General features: G+C 36.8%; 1 protein-coding gene across 51 annotated transcripts in view; it reads right to left on the bottom strand.

Annotated features, from left to right (window-relative positions):
• Positions 1–22,004, bottom strand: part of magi1b (membrane associated guanylate kinase, WW and PDZ domain containing 1b) — a 216,944-nt gene that overhangs the window by 99,886 nt on the left and 95,054 nt on the right. For 30 of the 51 annotated variants that reach the window (XR_012386769.1, XM_009305956.5, XM_005155829.6 and 27 more), the window contains 1 exon segment: positions 20,320–20,436. Coding sequence is in view for 29 of the 51 variants with exons in the window: in XM_009305956.5 (XP_009304231.1) it covers positions 20,320–20,436 (117 nt within the window). In the remaining 22 variants the exon portion in view is untranslated. 51 annotated transcript variants of the gene reach the window in all.

Genomic DNA, 22,004 nt, shown 5'->3' with positions numbered 1-22,004 from the left:
AAACCACTTTTTACCCATTTGTCAGTATTATTTTTAATCAGAATCAGTTTGCTGTTTTATTCTTTTTATTTCTTTAAAGTAGACATATGCATTTAATATGCTTTCTATAATCACTTTTGTTGATCAAAAGGCAGAAGTTACATGTTTATTCCAAATAGTTTTGCTTGGAAAATATCATTCACTTCAAAATATATAGTATTAATATCATTATCATCATCACGTCAGTAGTGTTAACACCCGTCTCAGATCATGTGACTGCTGTCAGAGGAAAAAAAAAAGCCATTGTCAATCACATCTGGTTAAACCTGTATCATCAGTGATTTCAACAGAGCAACTTTTTTAAGACACCAGGCCAGGTGTAAATAGGGTTCAAGATAAGATGCAATGTTATGTATTAGAGTCTATTTCAAAATACAACCTAACATCACAAGAGCCATTTTCATGTCTTTCTTAATAAATACAGATGCCTCTAGTATAATTTCACAAAGCATCAGATAAAAAAAAAAAACTTAAAATCAATCCTAAGCAAAATAAAATAAAAAAACTAGTTAATATTGTCCTCTTGCAGTGTATTTTTAACCAAATAAACTTTTCTAGTCATCTCAACTCAATCAGTCAAACTTACTAAAAATATTAAGTTAAACGTATACCTAAAAAAATAGTTAAAACCTGAATAAGTGATTAACATTAAAGCAATATAATTGCCATATCATTTTACAGTGTCAATACAAACATTGTATGTGTAACACGAAAGCTTCAAAAACTTTTAGCAAAATAAAAAAAATAAAGAAAACCATACGAATAGCATGAAACTATTTCTAGCTTAACTGATTATAAACTGAAATATTAGACCTTCTTTTCCACACACTGGAATGAAGTGTCGATTCACATCACATAAACCGTGTTTACATGATGCATTTTTGCAAGGCCACAGTTTCCACTGTGATTGAAACCATGAGCAGAGCCACGAATACCTTGCGGCGAGAGTCTCTCTGCAAAAATAGTCAAATGAACAGCTCTGTGAATTAGCCCAAACAAGCAAATAAACTTGATTTCCCAAACTAAAACTTTTGACAAGCTCATTCTTACACTGTTCTTACATGCATTGCCAATCCTGTGTGACAGGGATTAGAAGAATTTTTTTTTTTTTTTGAAAAAGTACAAAAAGCTGAAAGCACCTACAGTATACCTAGTCAAAAGCATTAATCAAAAGGCAAAGCATTAATAAATGGCAAGTCCAGGCTGCAGGCGACGTCAGTAGAGTTCAAAGGGATACAAGATATTGACAGTCCTGTCACAGCAGAGGCGTTTGAGAGCCCCTACCTTCTCTTCTGTGTGACTGATGCCCGCAAAGTGTTGACAGATCACTACAGATTTATCAAAACACACTGAATGGCACAATAGTTTGCATAACAGTTCATATTATTCAAACACAAAATGTGCGTTGGATAATTAGCATGTCTGCACAAATCTGCACAAACGAAACATAACTAAAGCTTTGTTAAAAGGCTTATCGAAGAGGAAACCAATGAGAGGCACAAAAGGAACTATAACTATAATAGGGACTATAATAAGCCTTTATCATTGCATCACCAAAGAGTAATAGTCATTATTAGAAATAAAATACTATAATTATTCAAATATATTTTGAAATAGAGAAAAGTATTAGTTATTAATTAATAATGCTTAATCAGTGTTAACATGGGTTAAAAATACAAGCACACATACACACATAAACACACAGACACTATTTGGTGCATTGAGTTATGTAGAATGCTGATATTTAATACACATACATATAAAAAAATTAGCTATTATTATTATTATTATTATTATTATTATTATTATTATTATTAATATTTAGTAACATTTTATATTAAATCAAGCATGATTAAAAACAATAAAACATAAAAAATAAATATAATAAACATCAGCCATTTATTAATCCTTATTACAGTTCTTGTGTAAATAGACACATATATTGTACCTATATATTCTTTTTGCATATCACTGTGCTTATTTTCTATTACTCATTAACCATTAATGCTAAGATGCTACATACACACACATAGGGTTGTAACGGTATGAATTTTTTACGGTATGATAATCGTCTAAAACAATACCACGGTTTGACGGTTTCGCGGTATACGGTATTAAATAGTAATTCTCATAGCAAAGACCCTGAAAAGAATAAGAACACGTTTTCTGACTGAACAAAGGTTTTATTTCAACAAACTTTTGAAAGAACCATTTTAATAGAACTATAGAAGTCTTTTATAAAAATAAACTGAAAAATCTCCCATTTTAATAAATTAAATTAGAAGGAATAAACAAGCAAGGTCTTTTAAGATTAGTCAAAAATAAACTTAAACTGTCCTTCCTTATAAGCAGGATAAATGGGAAACCAAAAGTGCAATACCAAGTTTATGGCTGTAAACATGTATTTAAAGCGTTGTTGTTTTTTCAGTCTAGGTTGTGATGAAGAAATGTAAGCATGTTGAGATTTTCAGGACTTAATCTTGACCGCTGAGGTGAGAGAATGTGTCCACTTGTACAATGAACAAATAAAAAAATAAGAAAATAATAAATAATGTGTCAAAGTCCAAATAAACATGGTGCAAATCCTCAGTAAAAAAATAGATGTAAATATTTACTATACTATAAATAGTTACATAACGAAACTAGATTCAACATGGAACATCCTTAGGTTTTATGTGCCAGCATGGATATGGTTGTCTGTGAATATGGATTTGGATGTGGTTGTATGCAATGCAGACAAACAGCTGCACCTTCATTTGTGTCTTTTGAAAACAGCAAGAGCAGCAGTTCGTCTTTGCTGTGTCACTGTTTTGTCATGTTTCTGTGCTGCTGTGCATGCAAAAGTACTTAGTATGAGAATTATTTCATGCAAAACTTTTTTTTTTTTTTGCGTTTTATTTAGCCGCGCAGAAATGTATGCCTATCTCTCATTCCGTGTTGTTCAAAAAGCTCAGTGTTGGTCCAAAAACAAAAGTGAAACCTATGCTTATTGGTTGTGATATAGCGAGTTTGAACCAATCTGGGCATGGAGGAGGGACAATGCATCAATGTATCATGTCTGGTTTGTCCGGAGACACAGTGACGAGCGTTTCTTTGTCAAATCAGCGTTGTCAAATTTTGATGACGTAACCGCACTGATTCCGGAGCCTCTGAAAGTCCGCGTTATGTTATGTGATACAGCACTGGAAAGCTGAGATTCTCTTCTTTATGCCAATCTTTGAATTGTATGAATCGGATCAGCGGATCAAAAGTTATTAAACATTTAAGAGCAATACTTATTTTTAGCCGCGGGCGGCTGTCTCGGTCTTTAAGGGTTAAAACCGTTGATATGCAATTGTTCATGGTATGATAATCGTGCACGTTCAAATCGTGGTAAACCGTCATACCGGTATATTGTTACAACCCTACACACACAAACAAGCATGTATTTTCTTGAACAAAGACACATCATATGACATGACACACACGTAACCTCTCTACAAAAGCAAAGTGAATGATTTTCAGTAAGTTTAGCCAGTATGTCTGTAAACAATTTTATGCCATGATGATCTAGAAAGAGCAGAAGCTTTAAGAGAGAGAGAGCGGCAAACTTGGCGTCTCGTTTTCTCAATTTTGGGGGATCTGGAAGCTAGGAAAGGCAAGACTCATGATCAGGAAATGTTCGAGGATGTGCGCCCATGTTGATGTTGACAGCCAGCCCTTCCGGCTCAGTGGGAGAGAGAACCATCTGTCCCAGCAAAGGGTTAATCCACAACACAGATCCCCGATTCTAGCGATTTCCACCCCACATATTCCCATTAGCAAAATGAAGTTGCTTTCTGGAAGCATATCCCCCCAAAAAGACCTCCAGTTGGGGATCCACAGCATTAGCATTCACAAACTCCATCAAATCAGTCCAGCAACGTCTGTGCCGAAACAACCGATCAATGCATCAAGACATGCCATATAATGCCCTGCCGAAAATATCGATCAATGCACTGATGACCTGAGAAGATTTGTTCTGATGGACTCACCCAAAAACTGAGCTTAAACAAGAAATACCATGCAATATAACCGGGACTGTTCCAGGGTTTAGGTTTACTCGGTTCAAATCATCCAGATCAACACATAAGCCTTAAGACATCAGCAAAATTCATTTCAAGAGCAAAAGAATGAGGCTTTATCCTAGACATGCCAACAAGACACAGAGAATCATTGCAAAAGAGCATCTTTTCAGAGCTTCTGTGAAAAAGCGAGCACAGACAGAGATGCGGCTGGAGACAGCGGCTGCGGCGTAGAGACAGACATGAGCCTGGTGTGAGGGGGGCTGGGAGAGAGACGGCTGCCACACTGCTGAACTCCAAACATAATGGCCTCCAACACGTCAAGTGACCACAGCTTAATTCAACCTCCACTCGCTCAAGCAGACAAACACGTACGCTCGTGCTCCAGCGGCATCTCCGGTGCACCATTTTACCATCCCCAACAAATCACATCCTCTCACATCCGTCAAGATGGTCACATATTTAGCACATACAGAGCTTTCTGTCACTCTTTTTGCATCCACCCCTCCTTCAACAGACCCCGGAAGACCAAGTCCAGGTGATATTTGATGTAAAAAAAAAGCTAAATTACCTTAGCGGAGAACCTCTGAGCCAACACCTCCAATGAAAGCAATCCACAACAAGGTCTTGCACAACAAGAGCAGAATCCAATGGAAATGAGCAGAAAAAAATCCCAGAATCCTGTTCCGGTAAGCATCAGACGCCTGTATCTCAGCTAGCCCAGTCTGCCATCCCTCCTCCTCCTCTTCCTCTCGATCTCTTTCTCTGTAAAGCAGTCGTCCAGCCCAGCGTTGAAGCTCAGCCAATGTGAGGGGCTCGCACAGCAAACACCATCTGAGCTAAACGTCTTCAGGCTCACACTCATCCACCACCGCCCGCCCACCTCTCTCTCTCTCCCTCTCTCTCTCTCTCTTCACCACATCCCCCCTCCTCCTTCTCCAACACACACTTGCAGACAGATACACACATGGTTCCCCCTGCAAACAAGACGTTTACACAACTCCCTCTCGCTCATGCAAGTACGTACACAAATACGACGTGACTAAGGCAATCAAATGGTGGGCTAGGATGGGGATTAAAGGCTGAATACGATTTAGCAGATAAAAATCGGGCTGGTCAGGCCAGCCATGTGCATGAATACAATACTATTGTTTAACTCAAGCAGAGCACCGGGGCATTTGGCACTTGAGGGGGGTTGATGGAGAGGGCGAACACATTTTGGCCAGAGTCATTTCCCACATTTTATTAAGCCATAACAAACAACAAAGACTTGGTCTGGGACGAGGAGGCTTTCTTTAGTCTAAAGGAATGATTTACAAGTATATTCCTCATTAATCCTTTCTAAATAAATGCTACTGATGGGAATGTGTTCAATGTATTAAAAAAAGAAAAAGGAAAAATGTTTTCGTAATGTGAAATGTTATGACCACCAAAACTTCTCTTATGATGATGTCAGTATGGTCGTGTGGGTGGGGAAACATCCAACAACACAGTTTGTGATAACACATGTCCAGACTGAACAATTAAGGCTGGTCTATATGGCCGTGGCCTGCCTTGCATGTAGCCATGCATTTCGATTTCTGCGTGCTGTTTGTGTTGCTCTGCAATAACACGTTCGAAATGCTAGCTGGCAGTAAGTTTAAATGTTGCTCTGTGTCGAGTTTCTTTGCAGGTGTTTTGTTTTTTCTGAACAGTACCTTAAGTAACTAAAACTCGCTCATTCTGAGGCTGGAACCGGCAGACGTGCAACAACTTTAATCATAAGGTAAACAAAAAACAAAAGTTTCCATTTGAAGCTCCTTTACAGGACTTGCCCCATCGGGCAAGTGGCTCTCAGCACCGCCCACACTCATCAAAGTTAACCAAGCCGACCAATCACAGAGCTTGCGCTACGCATCGTTGCATTGTGTAGTTTGATTTTTTTGAGAGATGCGCGTCAGTTTCTGTGTCAGCTATGGCAAGGGGTATGCGACCACACAAAGGTGCCTTTTGTGTTGAAAGGCACCTTTTTTCAATGACGGCCACAAGTGTTTAGCGCGCTGCTTGTGCACCCTGCACGCCTTGCATTTTAACCACCTGCTGTGCCTTACATTTTTGCTGTTTGCTGTTCGATCGCAGTAGAAAAAAAGCAAGTTACGTCAGTCGCACATTTCATTCTCCAATCAAGTGAAAGCAGAGACGGGGTTTCCGTTGAGATGACTGCAGTGTTTGTGTTGTCAAGACAGCTATGGAGACTTTTTTAAGTTAAAGGAGAGACCTGTGGTTGCTGTTTTGAGTTATCCGGAGCTGTATGACTTCACAAATCTTGAATCTCACTATATTATTAAATATTAAAATTAAACCATTATAAACAGCGACACACACACACAATACCCAGCTAATTCATTCATTGCCTAGCGACATAAAAAAACGCACTAAGCTGCTTTTTTTCTTGTCAGCAAAAAAGGCAGTGTGGTGCAGCTCAAGTTTTCAGAAAAGAAAAGTGCATTCACGATCTGCTCCTTATGTTACATACATCATTGTACATGTTTGGAATGCCGTGTTTTAATATTTGAAATTATGTTATGTTTTTTTTATCCTCTTTATTTTTTATCCTTTCTATGATACGCTGCATTGACACAATCTACATTGTAAAAAGATAAATTGGATCGAAATTTGAATCGTGGGAGAGCTTGACAATGACGAGTTATAATTTGAGGTGAACTTTTGATTATTTTGTTCAATGTTTATATGACATGTTGATCTCCTTAGACTAAATTCACACATTACTCTCCATCTTTCAGTTGATCTTCAAATTAAATTAAATTAAATTGAAATTAAATTAAATCAAAAGAATCTGCTTTTGAATGGCCTTTTGACCACTAATAACCACTCAACAAAATTACTTCCCTCATCCATCAAACAAGTCCCATATTTCTTAAGCAAATCTCTCAAACTCTCTCTGTTTCTTTCTTAACCCTCAGAGCTGAATGATTACGGTGGCAAAATGACAAACACGCATCTCCAGATGAAACCCTGAGAAAATAGGCCAGAGGTAATGACAGAAACAGTGTGTCGTTGAGCCCGAGTATGAGCTTCTATTTCTGGGTGGAGCTCAGCATGAATCATCTTCTTAGCCCTGTGGAGCTGTGATTCTGGGTTTAAAGCTCACCTTTTACATAACATCAAACTTTCAACCAAAGACAAACAGCAGGATCACTTCATTATGTAAAAACAGAAGGTGAAGGCCTTAGACACTAAGAGTAATTTTATTTTTAATGTACAACTATTTAAAGGCACTCATGTATATAGTATACACCATTTGATACTGTGCCTGCACACAGGCCTTTCATAGAAAAACCTTGTTGAACTTCTTACATGCAATCACATGTAAGAATTGCAAGTGAAATCCGTGTGGAACACATGAAGAGACATGGTTTTGGAACATTTTCATGTGAAACCGGTTTCACTAAATCACATTTATTTCAACACGCAATGTTCCTAAACTATGTTTCACATGTTTCATCTACTTTACATGTGTTTCATTTGATCTCATGTAGTAGGCACCTGCACACTAAAAAATATTTATCATCATCCAGTGTTAATGCTTTCTCTCTCTGGAACTTATAGTTGATGAGAATATTCTATTCGCAATGCCACTGTGAGTATTTTTTAATCCTCTTAATAGGCCATCGATTGTTTTTGCCATCTTCAGTAGTGTGTTGTTCTTGTTCTGTCACCTCTATTTCTTTTCTGACAATTAAACATCAGTCAAAATCAGTATTGACAACTATGGACAAACTGAGTTATGCATAAATAAATCAAGGCACTTGTGCGAGCTGCAGATACACAGTATGTGTAGTTAAACAAATCTGATGCAGGTAAAGTATGTGTGCTATATGTGGCCTTTGGACTTCTAAAGATTGCACCTTGAGCAGTTTTCCAGTCATGTGTACAGGGATAGTTCACTTAAAAATGAATGTTCAGTCGTTTGTTTATCCTCATGTCATTCTAATCCCTTTCTTTCTTTTGGAAAATAATAAAAGCTATTTTGAAAAACAGTCAAGTCAAAGTTTGTTTTGGACTCCTTTGAGTATTTTACTATATGGACAACATTCTTCAAATGGTCAATTTGTGTTCTACTTAAGAACGTAAGGGTTAAGAATGGAAAAAAAATGACTTTATTTTAGGGGAGAGCAATTTTGTCACCACTTTACATTTGCATTCATGCGTTAAAATCAAATATGAAATGTATGACACACATGTAAAACAAATATGGGATTTTGTAATATTTTACAAATTATTACATATGACCCCATACAAACAAATATGGATCTAAAAGTGTAAATGTAGTCACACTGGTTTAAAAAAATCCTCTAGTTAGATGCCCTATGTTAGGTGCCCGAACTTTTTTGTATGAAAGGAAAAAAAATCAAAAACATTATTAGCCATTGGCTAAAGATGCATACATTAAACTATTGTACATTAAAGTTGCCATGGGTAATTTCCACTCAAGCAAAAGCTGTCTTTGCCTTGATTTGCTCACCAACGTTTCTGCATTGTCCTCTTTGCGATGTATATACATTTTAAACTAAATATGGTTCATTTACACCATTTAAACTGAAATATTTAATTTCAGTTTTCTTGTAGCTTAACAATAAAACAAACAAATAAAAGTTTACCTTAAATTTGAAAATGACAATCTCCAAACCATTCTCAGATGGTATGGCAGGCCAATTCAAAGGTTACCATAGGCCAACTTTGGCCCTAGTTTGGGTATCTTTGCTCTAGAACCTTGTTTACAGACGTATAATGCGATTTTAAAATGTAATTACAAATGCAAAGTTCATGTGATCAGTTCAGAATGATTGGCTGAGTGTTGATGGAATGAGTGTAGATGCCATTCCATGTGGACAGAAACAACTGAGTACTAGGCTGAAGATACTATAGTAATTTGTAGTAATTCCAGCTTTTGATACTGAAGAACATCTTAAAAATGGGCAAATTGCTTCAGATTCCCCTGTCCTGGTCTTTCTTGTTCTAGAGCAGCACATGAATGGAGTGGTTCTCTGAAGAGGCATTCTTCTCCTTTTGTTCCAACAACCTCTTTTAAAATCCACCCATCCAAAGTAGTGCCCCCTGGACAGGCCTGATGCTGGTCTCTAGTTTGTCCACTCTCACGGTGATCAACACATTCTGAGGGCGCTTTTGACTTGCAAATGAATTCACAAAATGCTTTCGAATACAGAATGTCAAGTGCTGTGAGCAAATGGGCATTTCAGGCCAAGAACAGTCAAATCGCAAGACTCGTCTACGCTGAACAAGGTGTTAGCCAAAAAAAAAAAAACATGGAATGGGATTCAGATACTGAACATGCCCAGATTTTCGTTGAAATTTCTCAGTATGCCGCCCACATATGCTTGCTCAGTGATATCAAGCTTAAGCTGACATATCAAAATGGAGCCTGGAAACACAAGACAAACCCAAACACAGAGCACCAGACTTCCAAATAACCGAAATAAATGCCTTTCAGACTAAACAATGCACCCTGCACAAAAATCCAGACACATACTGTCAATGCTTAAACTCACCCTGAATGTTCGCCCACCCAACTGAAAGCCCTCGGCTCCCTGCAGGTATTATCTCTTTTCTGTCTGCTAATCGTAGCTGACTTGCGACCAGGGTGCTCTTCAGATCTACCCTGTCTCCAAGCCTGTGGTTGATGAGCGCTGCTTGTTGGCAGACAGACTAGCACACATGCTAAATGCTAATTAGCTAGCTACCACAGACATGGATGTCTGTGAATGCCCTGTTCATGACATTAACTAAAACAAATGATCCAAGTGTTTCTTTACTCTTACACAGGACTAGAAAACATCTGCTTTTCCCTGAAACAATGACAGTTGCAAGTCACAGACTGAATGAATACGCTCTCTCAGATGCAGAGATCTACCTAGCAACAATGTTTTGTGATGCCTAACATAAGAAGACAGCATATGACTGGGCAGTAACCTGTCTGAGGCAGCATATGAGGGATCCACAGCGCGCTCGGTGGTGCGAAGGGCAGTGACAAATTGAATTTCGCTGCTCTGGCTCGACGCTAAGCGCTTTTGTTCAGGTGGCGAGTTGATCATTGCTCATTACATCAAGGGTGATGGCCCTTCGGTGCACCGTACTCCCTCTGCCACATCATCATTCCATCACACACACACATATATGCATGCATACACAAGCTTGCAGAGGAAAAATGAGGACCGTGCCCCAAAGGGACTCCAGACAATGGCTTGAAAATAAATCATATTGATGAGAAAGTTCCTCAGCTAGGAGCCATCTGTCCCTGTGAATGAGATGTGACTGAAGGGTTCGATCTTTCGCTCTCTTTTTTTCATATTCTTTCCCCTGACTCAACCCCACTACAACCCCGACCCCACCCCCACAACAACCCCACCCCCAATCCAACCCTTTAGCCTATATATGAGGCACGCACTAAGTCCCATACATCACCCACAAACCCTCTAATCCATTGCACGCATCTCGGAGATGGCACGAAACGAGCCCGAGAGCGTGTAGAAAAAAGGATAAGACGGACTTGCCTCGCTGCGGTGCTGCAGCCTCCGGACGGTAATCCTTTCTTTCTTTCTGGCAAGAGATCGCAGCGGCAACCTGTCTTCAGCTGCAATCCTGCTGTCTGCTACCGAGCAGAAAAACAAATGGAGGGATGGAGGGAGCGAGAGAGCCGAAGAGGGGGTGTGGAGGGCGGGGGGGTGTGGGGATGCAGGAAAGAGGAGGGGAGCAAGAGAGAGGGCAAGCAGGGGCTGGCTAACCACAGGGAGGCTTAAATAGACTGATGGATGAAGACGAGAACTCAGGGACTGAGAAGGAAATGTGGAAACACTGAGGGAGGGAGCGCCGTTTCAGCTGCATCTGTTGTGTTGACGGTGTCGGCGATGGGAAAAGCTGGAGCGCTAAATGAGGGAAAAAGACAAAGGGCACAGCCTTTTGTTCCTCACTATTACATCACAGGACAGATATCACAGGAATGAAATGTATACGCAAGGCCGCAGAAGCACTTCATATGCACCTGTTTGTAGCTGCTAGAGCTGAGGTTTGGAGGAAAAAATGAGATAAACAGAAGGGGGAAAACAGCAGTTCCTTCAGACAAGTGCACTCTGAGATAAAGCAGCAGAATGAAATGTGCACCGGACATCTGGATTCATAGCTCACACAAGGACATTTTGCATTAGTAGCAGTTTATTTTAAGTCCATCTGTTTCAATGAAAGGCATATTTGTCGGCTTTCTCGAGAAGAAACAACGCAAGAAATTTTTTGATCCATTCATGATTCATTACATTCAAGTGCCATGTTTTTAAGTTTTGTAAATAGTTTAAAAAAACTATTCAGTAGGATGAAAATATTTTTTTATGATGAAACAATAATAATAGTTATATTTACTATTATTATTATTGTCGATATATACAATAGACATCAGAATTATTAGCCCCCCTTTGAATTTTTTTTCTCTTTTAAATAATTGCCAAATCATGTTTAACAGAATTCTTGAGATTTCATTGGGACAACTTAATTTGTCCCCATGAAATTATCATTTATTATTTATTATTATTTATTACAACTTAATTTATCCAGATAAACTTGTTAAAAGTGTTAAGTTAACTTAATCAATTTGTGCTGGGACAACTTGAATAAATTGTGTGGAATCCTGCATTTTTTTTACAGTGTAATTAGCCTAGTTAAGCCTTTAAATGTCACTTTAAGCTGTATAGAAGTATCTTGAAAAAATATCTAGCAAAATATTATTTTCTGTCATCATGGCAAAGAATAAAATAAATCAGTGATTATAAATGAGTTATTAAAACTATTACGTTTAGAAATGTGTTGAAGAAATCTTTTCTCCATTAAACAGAAATTGGAGAAAAAAATTAAAAGGGGGGCTAATAACTGACTTCAACTGCATTTAACATGTAACACTAAACTTTTAAATATATTATATTAAAACATGAATTGAAAAGATATAACACAACTGTAAACATAATATAAAATAATTAGTAATAATGTTAATAGTAATAGTTGGCTAGACATTACTGCATTAGATGCACGTCTATTACAGATGCTGTTAAACACAAAGAAAAAAATGTATAAATAAATAAATGCATACATATAGTCAAATAATAATACATAACAGTAATAATAACAATGGCTGCCCATAATTGTATAATTATGTATTTATATACACGTATATAAGAATTGTCTAAACAACAAAAATAATATAATTAATGAAAAATAATAAATAAGTGATGAGCAATTTGAAAATATTAGTGAAACCATTACTGCATTGTTTGTGCAAATAATTGACAGTGCTTTTAAAAATACTCAAAAGTGTCTCTGTTAATGTTTTCAAACAATTATATTTGGTTTACCAAAATCACACAAGTGCCAATTTCACATCGGTCACATCCAAAACAGCTTTTCCCAACATAAAATCAATCAGCTTTGTTCTATAGTGAGTCAACTCTTATCCTTTTGATTGGCATTATTTCTTTTGGGTTGTACAGTTTAAGAATTTCTACAAAATATATTGTATACTGTCAACTCCGTAACTTTGTTCATCACATCCATAACCCATGTTTAAAAATATAATTCAGAATGTCATGATTCGCATTATTTAAAAAATTACTTTGTATAGTTTTTATTCTACATTCAGAAAATTATTTAATGAGTGCAAAGCATGACCTTCTGAATTATAATATTGACAAGATTAACACAACAAAAAATTGTTTAAAAACTGCGAGCGTACAGTGCAAACTTTATTACCTCATTAAAAATATTGAAAAAATGTTTACAGATTAATATTTTTCTGCTTCCATAACTCTGTGTTTAGTTGTTTAGGAAAGTATAAACCGATGTTTCAATATAATGCTATCATATACTTTCTCTGTCAATTTATGTTTTGAATGTTGTTATGTTGGAATTGCTCTAATACATTGATGAGCCAGACATAACTGTTTATTATATACATAAAAGAACAACCCCAATAACCATTGTTATAATAAATACAATTATTATTATTATATGAATGTAAATTATTTGGTAAACCAAAAAAAAATTATTACAATTAAATTATGTTGCCTGAAAAAACAGAACAAACCAAAAAACATTATGACAGAATGTATGACTGAGAATTCGGAATCAAGTATTCCTTGATAACTCTCTGAATAAAAATAAAAATACAATCATTGTTACTGATCCAATAACACGGATTTGACTCAGTTCACAGTAACACTGACTCATGTCATGATTCAATAGACCTTCGTCAGTGTAGACGCACATAATGACAGCTGACTCTTCCTCTGTATCTGCAATTGCATTAGTGACACACAGTCCAGTCTCAGGGTCACATGCCTTTATTGTTACTCTCCTACACCCCCAACGCAAACACACATTTCTGCACACACTCCCAGCCACTGGCCACCTGGTGAGGCCACTATCAGCCCGGGCCATCAATGCACAAAAGAGACAGCTGCACCCCTCCACATTGGCCATGCATGAACACAACTGACCCTCACATTCATGAGCTCTGATCAATCCTGACTCATCGCTGTCATGTTCACCAGCTCCACGTCATGTACGATTATCAGGTAATTGACAGAAAGACGCCGGCTGCTCCATTAAAATGGATATTAAAACGCATGTGCTCTCATCATGTTAGCACCCCATCGAAACTAGCCGCTAGTTAAGAATAAGAAGTGCAAATGGGATACATTGTAATAATATCTGTTAATTAACAGTTTACGTACTTTGTGTTTTCCTTTTATTTACGCTTGTGAATTGAATTAGGAGATCTTGATCTCTGCTCTGTCCACTTTTGATGTTGAAGAATTCAACTTTACAGTTTAACAAAGTGACTTTTTATTGACATGTCTGTAGTTTGGGATAAGATATTGTTTAAGAAAAAATATATAGAGAACCAAGTTTGTAGAATAACAGAAAATGTACTGGCAACTTATTACCAGGTTCTTGCAGCATAATAAACAACACAGACCCAGACAATCTATCACTTTAAGCTATTAAAAATGTTCATAAAAGTCACTTTTTCAAACTTTTGAAAAGTCCAATAATCAGGGCTTGACATTAACTTTTTTGACCACCAGCCGCTGTGGCTAGTAGTTTTCCAACGTTACTAGCCACTTGCCATTTTCACTAGCCACAATTTTGTTGTTGGGAAATTATAAGTTGTTTTCAATCATGTTCTGGTGATGTGCAAAATTCAGGTAGAGGGCAGGAGGTAAAAAACTGAATGAGAGACATAGTGAAAAGTCTGTATGTTTGCGATTTATATCATATTTATAAATAGGAAATAAGCACATATGCTGAGCATGATCCTTATATCATTAAGAGGGCTGAGTTTCCTACTGAACTAATATTTGCCTGTCATCGAGGTGGCATATACTGTATAAGCTATAACGTTAACGTTACATGAAAAATACTATAGTAAATACTAGTGTTTGGAAGTATACTATAATTACATGAAGCTGTCATAGTAATTATATTGTAGCTGTGGTACAAAACAACTGTAGTAATGAACAAATTATTCAATAGGCTTCAGTGTTGTATGCTTTAATTTTACACCATCACAATGCTCCACAGTTTCCACTAACAATATTTATTACAGTTTATCGGTTTACTGTTATACAGTGTTCTGTAACATTCATTAACAAAGAATTGTACACATTAAACACTCTATGCCTTTGACGGTGCAGAATGTTTCGTCGACATTATGGGGTTTGTTGAGGAGAAAACTGGCAAACATACAGTACAGCACTTCAGAGTCACACTGCTGGCGATCGAAGATTTATGCCAATTTAGCAAGATGAATGCATTCTGTACTGTACGGGAGACATGAAATGGAGGAGATTGATTGACAATGGTCTACAGCCAATCAGGACACAGCCGATCATTGATCAGCTAATCAGGAGCCAGAACACAATGAACTGTTAAAAAAAAAAAAAAGCATGTCAAATTGCACACCAAAAAAAATCGGACACTGCGAGACCGCGAAAGCTGAACCACTTTATGGCAAAGGACCACTGCATATGTGCAAATAAGCAGCCCCAAGGATGTCAGATGTAAGAAAAAAAAAGTTGTAAAAAAATGTTTAACATTAATAATAATAAGTAATGTTTCAACAGATCACCATATTTGGTTCATTACTAAAGGTTCATGAATTACATTTAAACGTATTAACATAAACTGTTAGCAATTTCCTGTAGAACAGCAGCAGTTCACCGGTAACTTACTGAAAATCAATTACAGCACAAATACGGTATTTGTCGACACCAGTGGTGTAGTGGTTAGTGTGTCGACACATGGGGCTTTATTTTGACGGTTCATGCGCACAGGGCACAACACTTTCAGGGCGTGTCAGAATGCATTTTTGCTAATTTAAGGACGGGAAAATCCAATTCACGCCGTGGCGCATGGTCTAAAAGGGTTGAGTTTATTTTCTTAATGAGTTATAGGTGTGTTTTGAGAATAAACCAATCATAGTCTCATCTCCCATTCCCCTTAAGAGCCAGCTGCATCGCGCCATAAGCGCATTTGCTATTTACAAGATGTAAAGTAAGTCTAAGTGGAAAAATTGAGCATTTCACAAGCAAACAGTTAACAGTTAACAGTTGTTTTAACAGAAAACTGTTAAACAAAGCATCTTCCGCACAAGAATGAGAGATAATCGATTTACTTTCACTTTCGCTCTTGGATAGGGAAACCTTTACGCACAGACATCAATTAGTCTATAAATAATTAATTGCGTTTGTTAAGCGCAAATATTCGTTTCAAAACTATTTCTAAATTCAGTTCTAATTTCCAGCAAACGAATAAATGAACAATAATAACAAAGTGTGCTCAAAAACATGAGTTATATCCTAAAACACATGCTGTGCCCCTTATGGTCTAAAACCTGCAGGTGGGCAAATCTAAGCTTGTTTTTAATAAAACAAATATAAATATAGATATAATAAATGATACTGCTAATAATAATAACATTATACAAAAGCAAATTGTTATGAATGAACTGAAAAAGCCTCCCGAGATAAAGAAGACATAAAAGCAGTAATTTTTCATATTCATGTAGGCTAGAAAATAAGATGTTTTGTAATATTTTAATCCTTTATATTTATATCCTATATCTATTCTTATCATATCCTATTATATCCTTTTTCACATGTAAAGATATTTGCCTATTGCTCTCTTGTGCATATTAATTTGTGCGTAAGCGAGGCGCAACTCTGCGCTGGAGTTTAGACCGGGTTTGTTTTGGTCTAATAAAAAATCTATTTTAATTTCTCAAAATAGCAATGCGCCAGCAGTCCGCCTCAGAACGCCTTCCTTTTTAGACCAGAACGCCTATGGGCGCACATATGATCTCTAATCAAGCTGAAACTACCAAAAGACTATTGCGCTGCGCCTTGCGCCACATTGCGCCGAGTGTATAATAGGGCCCATGCACTTCGGTGCCAGAGTTCAAATCCGCCTCGCGGTCCTATGCAGATCCTTCCCCTTTTTCTGCTCCCCATGCTTTCCTGATAATTCCCTTTACTTTCCTATAAAATATATTATATAAAAATAAATAAATACTGTATCTATTTACCAACATCATTAACAGAGTAGAAAACTGTTATTTTAAATGACATTTTAAATGATATAAGTTTCACAATATTTATGATTAAATAATGCTGTCTTGGCAAACACAACTGAATCAAAACTTTTTAAAAATCCATCAGCCCTAAATATCTCAACTTTTGTCACAAAATCTGTAGTAAAAATTTCTTACAATGCACCTGGCTTCAAACTAAGATTAGGTCTAGTTTTCCTTTTTAAGTGGTCAATTCAGCCAAATTTTGTCCATTTATGTGATCTATGTTTGATTTTTTGGCCTAAGATCATCTCCATGCACTCCTAAAATCTCATCAAGTTCAGCTAAATACTGATGTCAGAACAGCATATGAATAGTTCCAAATGCTAAACTGCTTTAGAAGTTGATTCTGGAGCATGTGGACGCATCCCTGAGCTCAGAGGTGGCTGCTCCAGTTTCCCAAAGATGCCCTCTTTCATATGTCTCATCTCTTTCTAAAGTCTAATATCTTCACAGCATGTGACACTTTAAAACCAAAGGACAAATCACAAACTCTCACTCTGCATCCTAATTGTTTGCACACACCATTTCTGTTGAACACACAGCACTTTTAAAGCAATTTCTTCATCTTTCAGGGCGCATGCATATGGACGTCTTTGAGGCCATGGCTGTTTTTTTTGCATCCATGAAAGAGTGATGGAGTTTAGAAGAGAGAGAGATGGAGCCAGTCCTCTGATCAGTCCTTCCCTCCATCTGTCCCTCCAGCTGTCTCATGTCCATCAATCACTCTCAAACACACACACCACACACACTGCCACTCACTTTCCGTCACATCAGCGACTGCATCAGAGTGTTTAATCAGAGACCCTTCACTGCTCTGTTTACTCTGTAACTTACCATAAAAACAGTATGGTAAGTAAATCGGAGCAATGGCTTGTTTTCAACAGCACAGCATCAAGAATGTAAATATTATGACTTATCAAAGCTACTTTATGCTCACAGCAAAGTATGAGTCAAATGATCTAATCTGGTGTGATTTTTTCACTAAAATAAGCGGTAGTACACTGTAAAAATGTATACACTCACCGGCCACTTTATTAGGTACACATTACTAGCACCGGGTTGGACCTCTTTTTGTCTTCAGAACCGCCTTAATCCTTCATGGCATAGGTTCAACAAGATATTGGGAATAATCCTCAGAGATTTTGGTCCATATTGACATGATAGCATCACGCAGTTGCTGCAGATTTGTCAGCTGTACATCCATGATGCAAATCTCCTGTTCCACCACATCCCTAAAGTGCTTTTTTGGATTGAGATCTGGTGACTGTGGAGTATAGTTTCACGGTTTACCAGTACTATGGTAGTATCGCGATGCTATGGCTACAAAATACTGGCGTTGTCCTTGTAGTTTGCAAACGGTAGTTTCATCATTAATGGTTTATCTACAATAGATAATATTGCATATGGAGAACACACTAAAACGGTCATGTTTGTGCAACAAATATTATTATTTTAATAGTCTGTGGAACCCTTTAAGGTTGCAAAACTGCAGAATTTGTGCCTTTTATGGTAGACTATTGCATGGTTTTTAACGCTTCGGTTCATTTCTGTTCCTGATAATATGATTTATTATTGACTGCGACAATCTCTTTAAAAGAAGGACTCACAAAGTAAAATTTTGAATTACTTTGGATTGTTACCAGATAAGACTGAAAAATGATGAAAACCCCAAAATAGCAACAGGAAACATTGAAACTATTTTTGACCACTTTATATAGCCCAATTTGTTGTAAAAATGCTCTTTTGTAACTAATTTAATTCAGTATAATTTGTATCCTTATTTTAATGTATGGGCAGCACGGTGGCACAGTGGGTAGTGCTCTCTTCTCAGAGCATGAAGGTCGCTGGTTCGAGCCTCGACTGGGTCAGTTGGCATTTCTGTGTACAGTTTGCATGTTCTCCCCATGTTCGCATAGGTTTCCTCCGAGTGCTCCAGTTTCCCCGACAAGTCCAAGGACATGGGCTATAGGTGAATAGGGTAGGCTAAATTGTCCGTAGAGTATGTGTGTGAATGGAAGTGTATGGGTGTTTCCCAGTGATGGGTTGCAACTGGAAGGGCATCCGCTGCGTAAAACATATACTGGATGAGTTGGCAGTTCATTCAATGTGCCGACCCCCGATCAATAAAGGGACAAAGCCAAAAAGAAAATGAATGAATGAATGATTTTATTGTATTTTTGTTGGTCAGTTATCTACAAAATAAACAAAAAGAATGAATAAATTGTTGGTGAAGTGAGGTGCAAATAAAACTTTGCGGCCTTAAGGGAATAATGAATTACATTCAAGTAGGCCTATTATAACATAAAATATAGAATATCTGACAATTCCCTTTATAATTTTAGGTATGAATTACAGTATCACAATACTATTTGGTATTGGGATACTTTTAGCTGGTATAATATCATAAGATTAATTAATGGTATCGCGACAACCCTACTGTGGAGGCCATTTGAGTACAGTGAACTCATTGTCATGTTCAAGAACCCAGTCTGAGATGACTGTGTGGTCTTCTGCTGCTGTAGCCCATCCGCCACGTGTTGTGCATTCAGAGCTACTCTTCTGCATACCTTGGTTGTAACAAGTGGTTATGTGAGTTACTGTTACCTTTCTATCAGCTCGAACCAGTCTGGCCATTCTCCTCTCACCTCTGGCATCAACAAGGCATTTGCGCCCACAGAACTGCCACTCACTGGATATTTTTCTTTTTTGGACCATTCTCTTTAAACCCTAGAGATGGTTGTGCGAGAAAATCCCAGTAGATCAGCAGTTTCTGAAATACTCCGACCAGACAGTCTGGCACAAGTCACTTAAATCACCTTTCTTTCACATTCTGATGTTTAGTTTGTGCTGCAGCAGATCATCTCAACCATGTCAACCTGCCTAAATTCATCGAGATGCAGCCATGTGATTGGCTGATTAGAAATTTGGGTTAAAGAGCAGTTTGACAGGTATACCTAATAAAGTGGCTGGTGAGTGTATGATTAATAAGTCATGACGACATAAGTTTTTATGTGAATTATAAACTTATCAAACTTAGCTAATATCGTGCAGCACTACATTCAACCAAAAAGAAAAAGAAAAAATTGTTATAAGGTAGCATGGATGTATAACAATCTACATTTTACAAGCACGTACACTGGTTTAAAATACCTAAAAGCTGCCAGTTATCAAACACGGACATGCACAAGGGGAATCTATGTGGACTTCTAGAAACATCTGCCAAAATCCACTCAAATGCACACAACCAATACTCTCTTCCTCTACACAAACACAAAAAGCACACACTATGTTATCAAACCTCTCTAAGAACACGACTGCCACCTACTCAATCGAAAGGAGGATTTTTGTGAATATTGACCGAATCCCCGCTTCCACCGTCTCAGTGTAAACAGCCCAGCCATCACACAGCGTCTGCATATAAACCTCAGCAAAAGAATACAATAGAGACAAGCAGAGAAACATAAAAGCAGTATAGAGAGTAGGCCGCTCACTAGAGCTGAGTGTTTTGAAGAACAGAGGGAAGGAGAAATAAAGCAGGATACTCACAAGGCACAGCGTGGCGGTAGAGGTTGTCTCGTATGGTTTGCTGAAGCTCATAATCGGCGGAGGATTTCTGAAACCTCTGGCTCAGGTAGTGCTTCAGGTCTTTATTGAGTTTATGTCCTGCAAAACAAAGGGGAAATGCTCATGTTAAAGATGCTGAGTCATTGGCAAACTCATAGTTCACATCTTACTCTGTGTTACTACCAATGGATTAAAGTACCTTGATGGTAATTAATGGTGCTAACAGTGGCTAAAATGGCTAACAAATCTAACAGTTAGATCTTTCAGAGTGTTCTTTTTTGCACATCTTTTAAATGCATATTTTTAATGGAAAGCTATAAAATATTATATTACAATTAAAAACTATATATTAAATACAAATTTTAAAAAGAGGAAAAATCAAGAGAAGCAAAAAAAAATGAAAAAATAAAGTTGAAATTTTGTAGGTTGTAGTTTTTTTTTTTTTTTGCAATATTTTGCTTGAATTTAATTGTATTATCTTTCAATTTCTAAGTTTGTTTGGTGACTAAAATATCATTTAAATGAATATATGCATTTAATAAATCGGTTTTGTTTAAATGGACCAAAATACATTGCCTATACTCACTGAGAAATGAAGGAAAATATTAATTTTCAAAATAGGCTGTACTCAATTATGCTGAGCACTGTGTAAGTATTTAGGTGAATTAAATAATATAAAATTTAAGTATATAATATAGGTTTGTAAATAAATATATAATGTATAAGTAAAGTAATATCTATAATGAAATTAAATATAAGAAATATGAATAAGTATATTTGCATTTTCATTCAGACTATTGCAGTTTTGTTCAGGCCATAGATTGGATAAACTGAACCTTTGATATTTTTATGCTTTGCAGGTGATTTATTTTTGTAATTGTATCCTGCATTCAGAAGAAGAAATTACAGATTTATCTTTGACATAATACTGGCAAAAATAAAGAAACACTTGTGCTTAATGTCTCTATAATGGTCAAACATAAAATAAAATATAACAGGCAATCCTTGGTGTCAATCCGTTATTTGTTTCAAAGCAAATACTTTTTACCCGAGAGAAAAATTCCATTAATTCATATCTGTCAACGTAGGGCTGGGCAAATCGACCTAAAACCAAAATCTCGATTAATTGAACATTTTAACTCAATTATTTTATTTATTTATTTATTGTATGATTTTACCCTCGTATTTCACTGACATGTTTTGTACAGTAAATATGCTCACATATTATAAGTGAGAAATTTCTGAATGAAGGCTACACAACTTAATTTTAAAATAACAACTGAGGGGAAACACATGCACACCATCTACTATCTATGATTATTTATTAAATTCAGTGTTGAACACCTAAAAATTAAAACACACCTTGCCTAAAACCAAAAGTCATTTTTTTTCTTATAAAAAAGTGAAAATAAATAACTTTTGTTTTGTAAACAAAATAAAGAATTTTTATAAAGAAATGTTTTTCATATTAAAAGTTGAAAATAAGCAGTATTTCTTCTAAATAAAATAACTCTTGTATATCCTGTAAATAATATTTTAAACAGTGCATTTTTTGCATCTTCTGTAAACAAATATTTCAACGTAAATAATTATTTTAATGTAATGGAAAATATGCCTTCTCAAGGCGTCTATGGTGCTGCTTCTAATTATCATATAAGGCTCAAGAA

This window comes from Danio rerio, chromosome 11 (assembly GCF_049306965.1).
Source record: "Danio rerio strain Tuebingen ecotype United States chromosome 11, GRCz12tu, whole genome shotgun sequence".
NCBI lineage: Eukaryota > Metazoa > Chordata > Actinopteri > Cypriniformes > Danionidae > Danio > Danio rerio.
The sequence above is the reverse complement of the archived record's forward strand: the minus strand, read 5'-3'. Positions and strand labels throughout refer to the sequence as shown.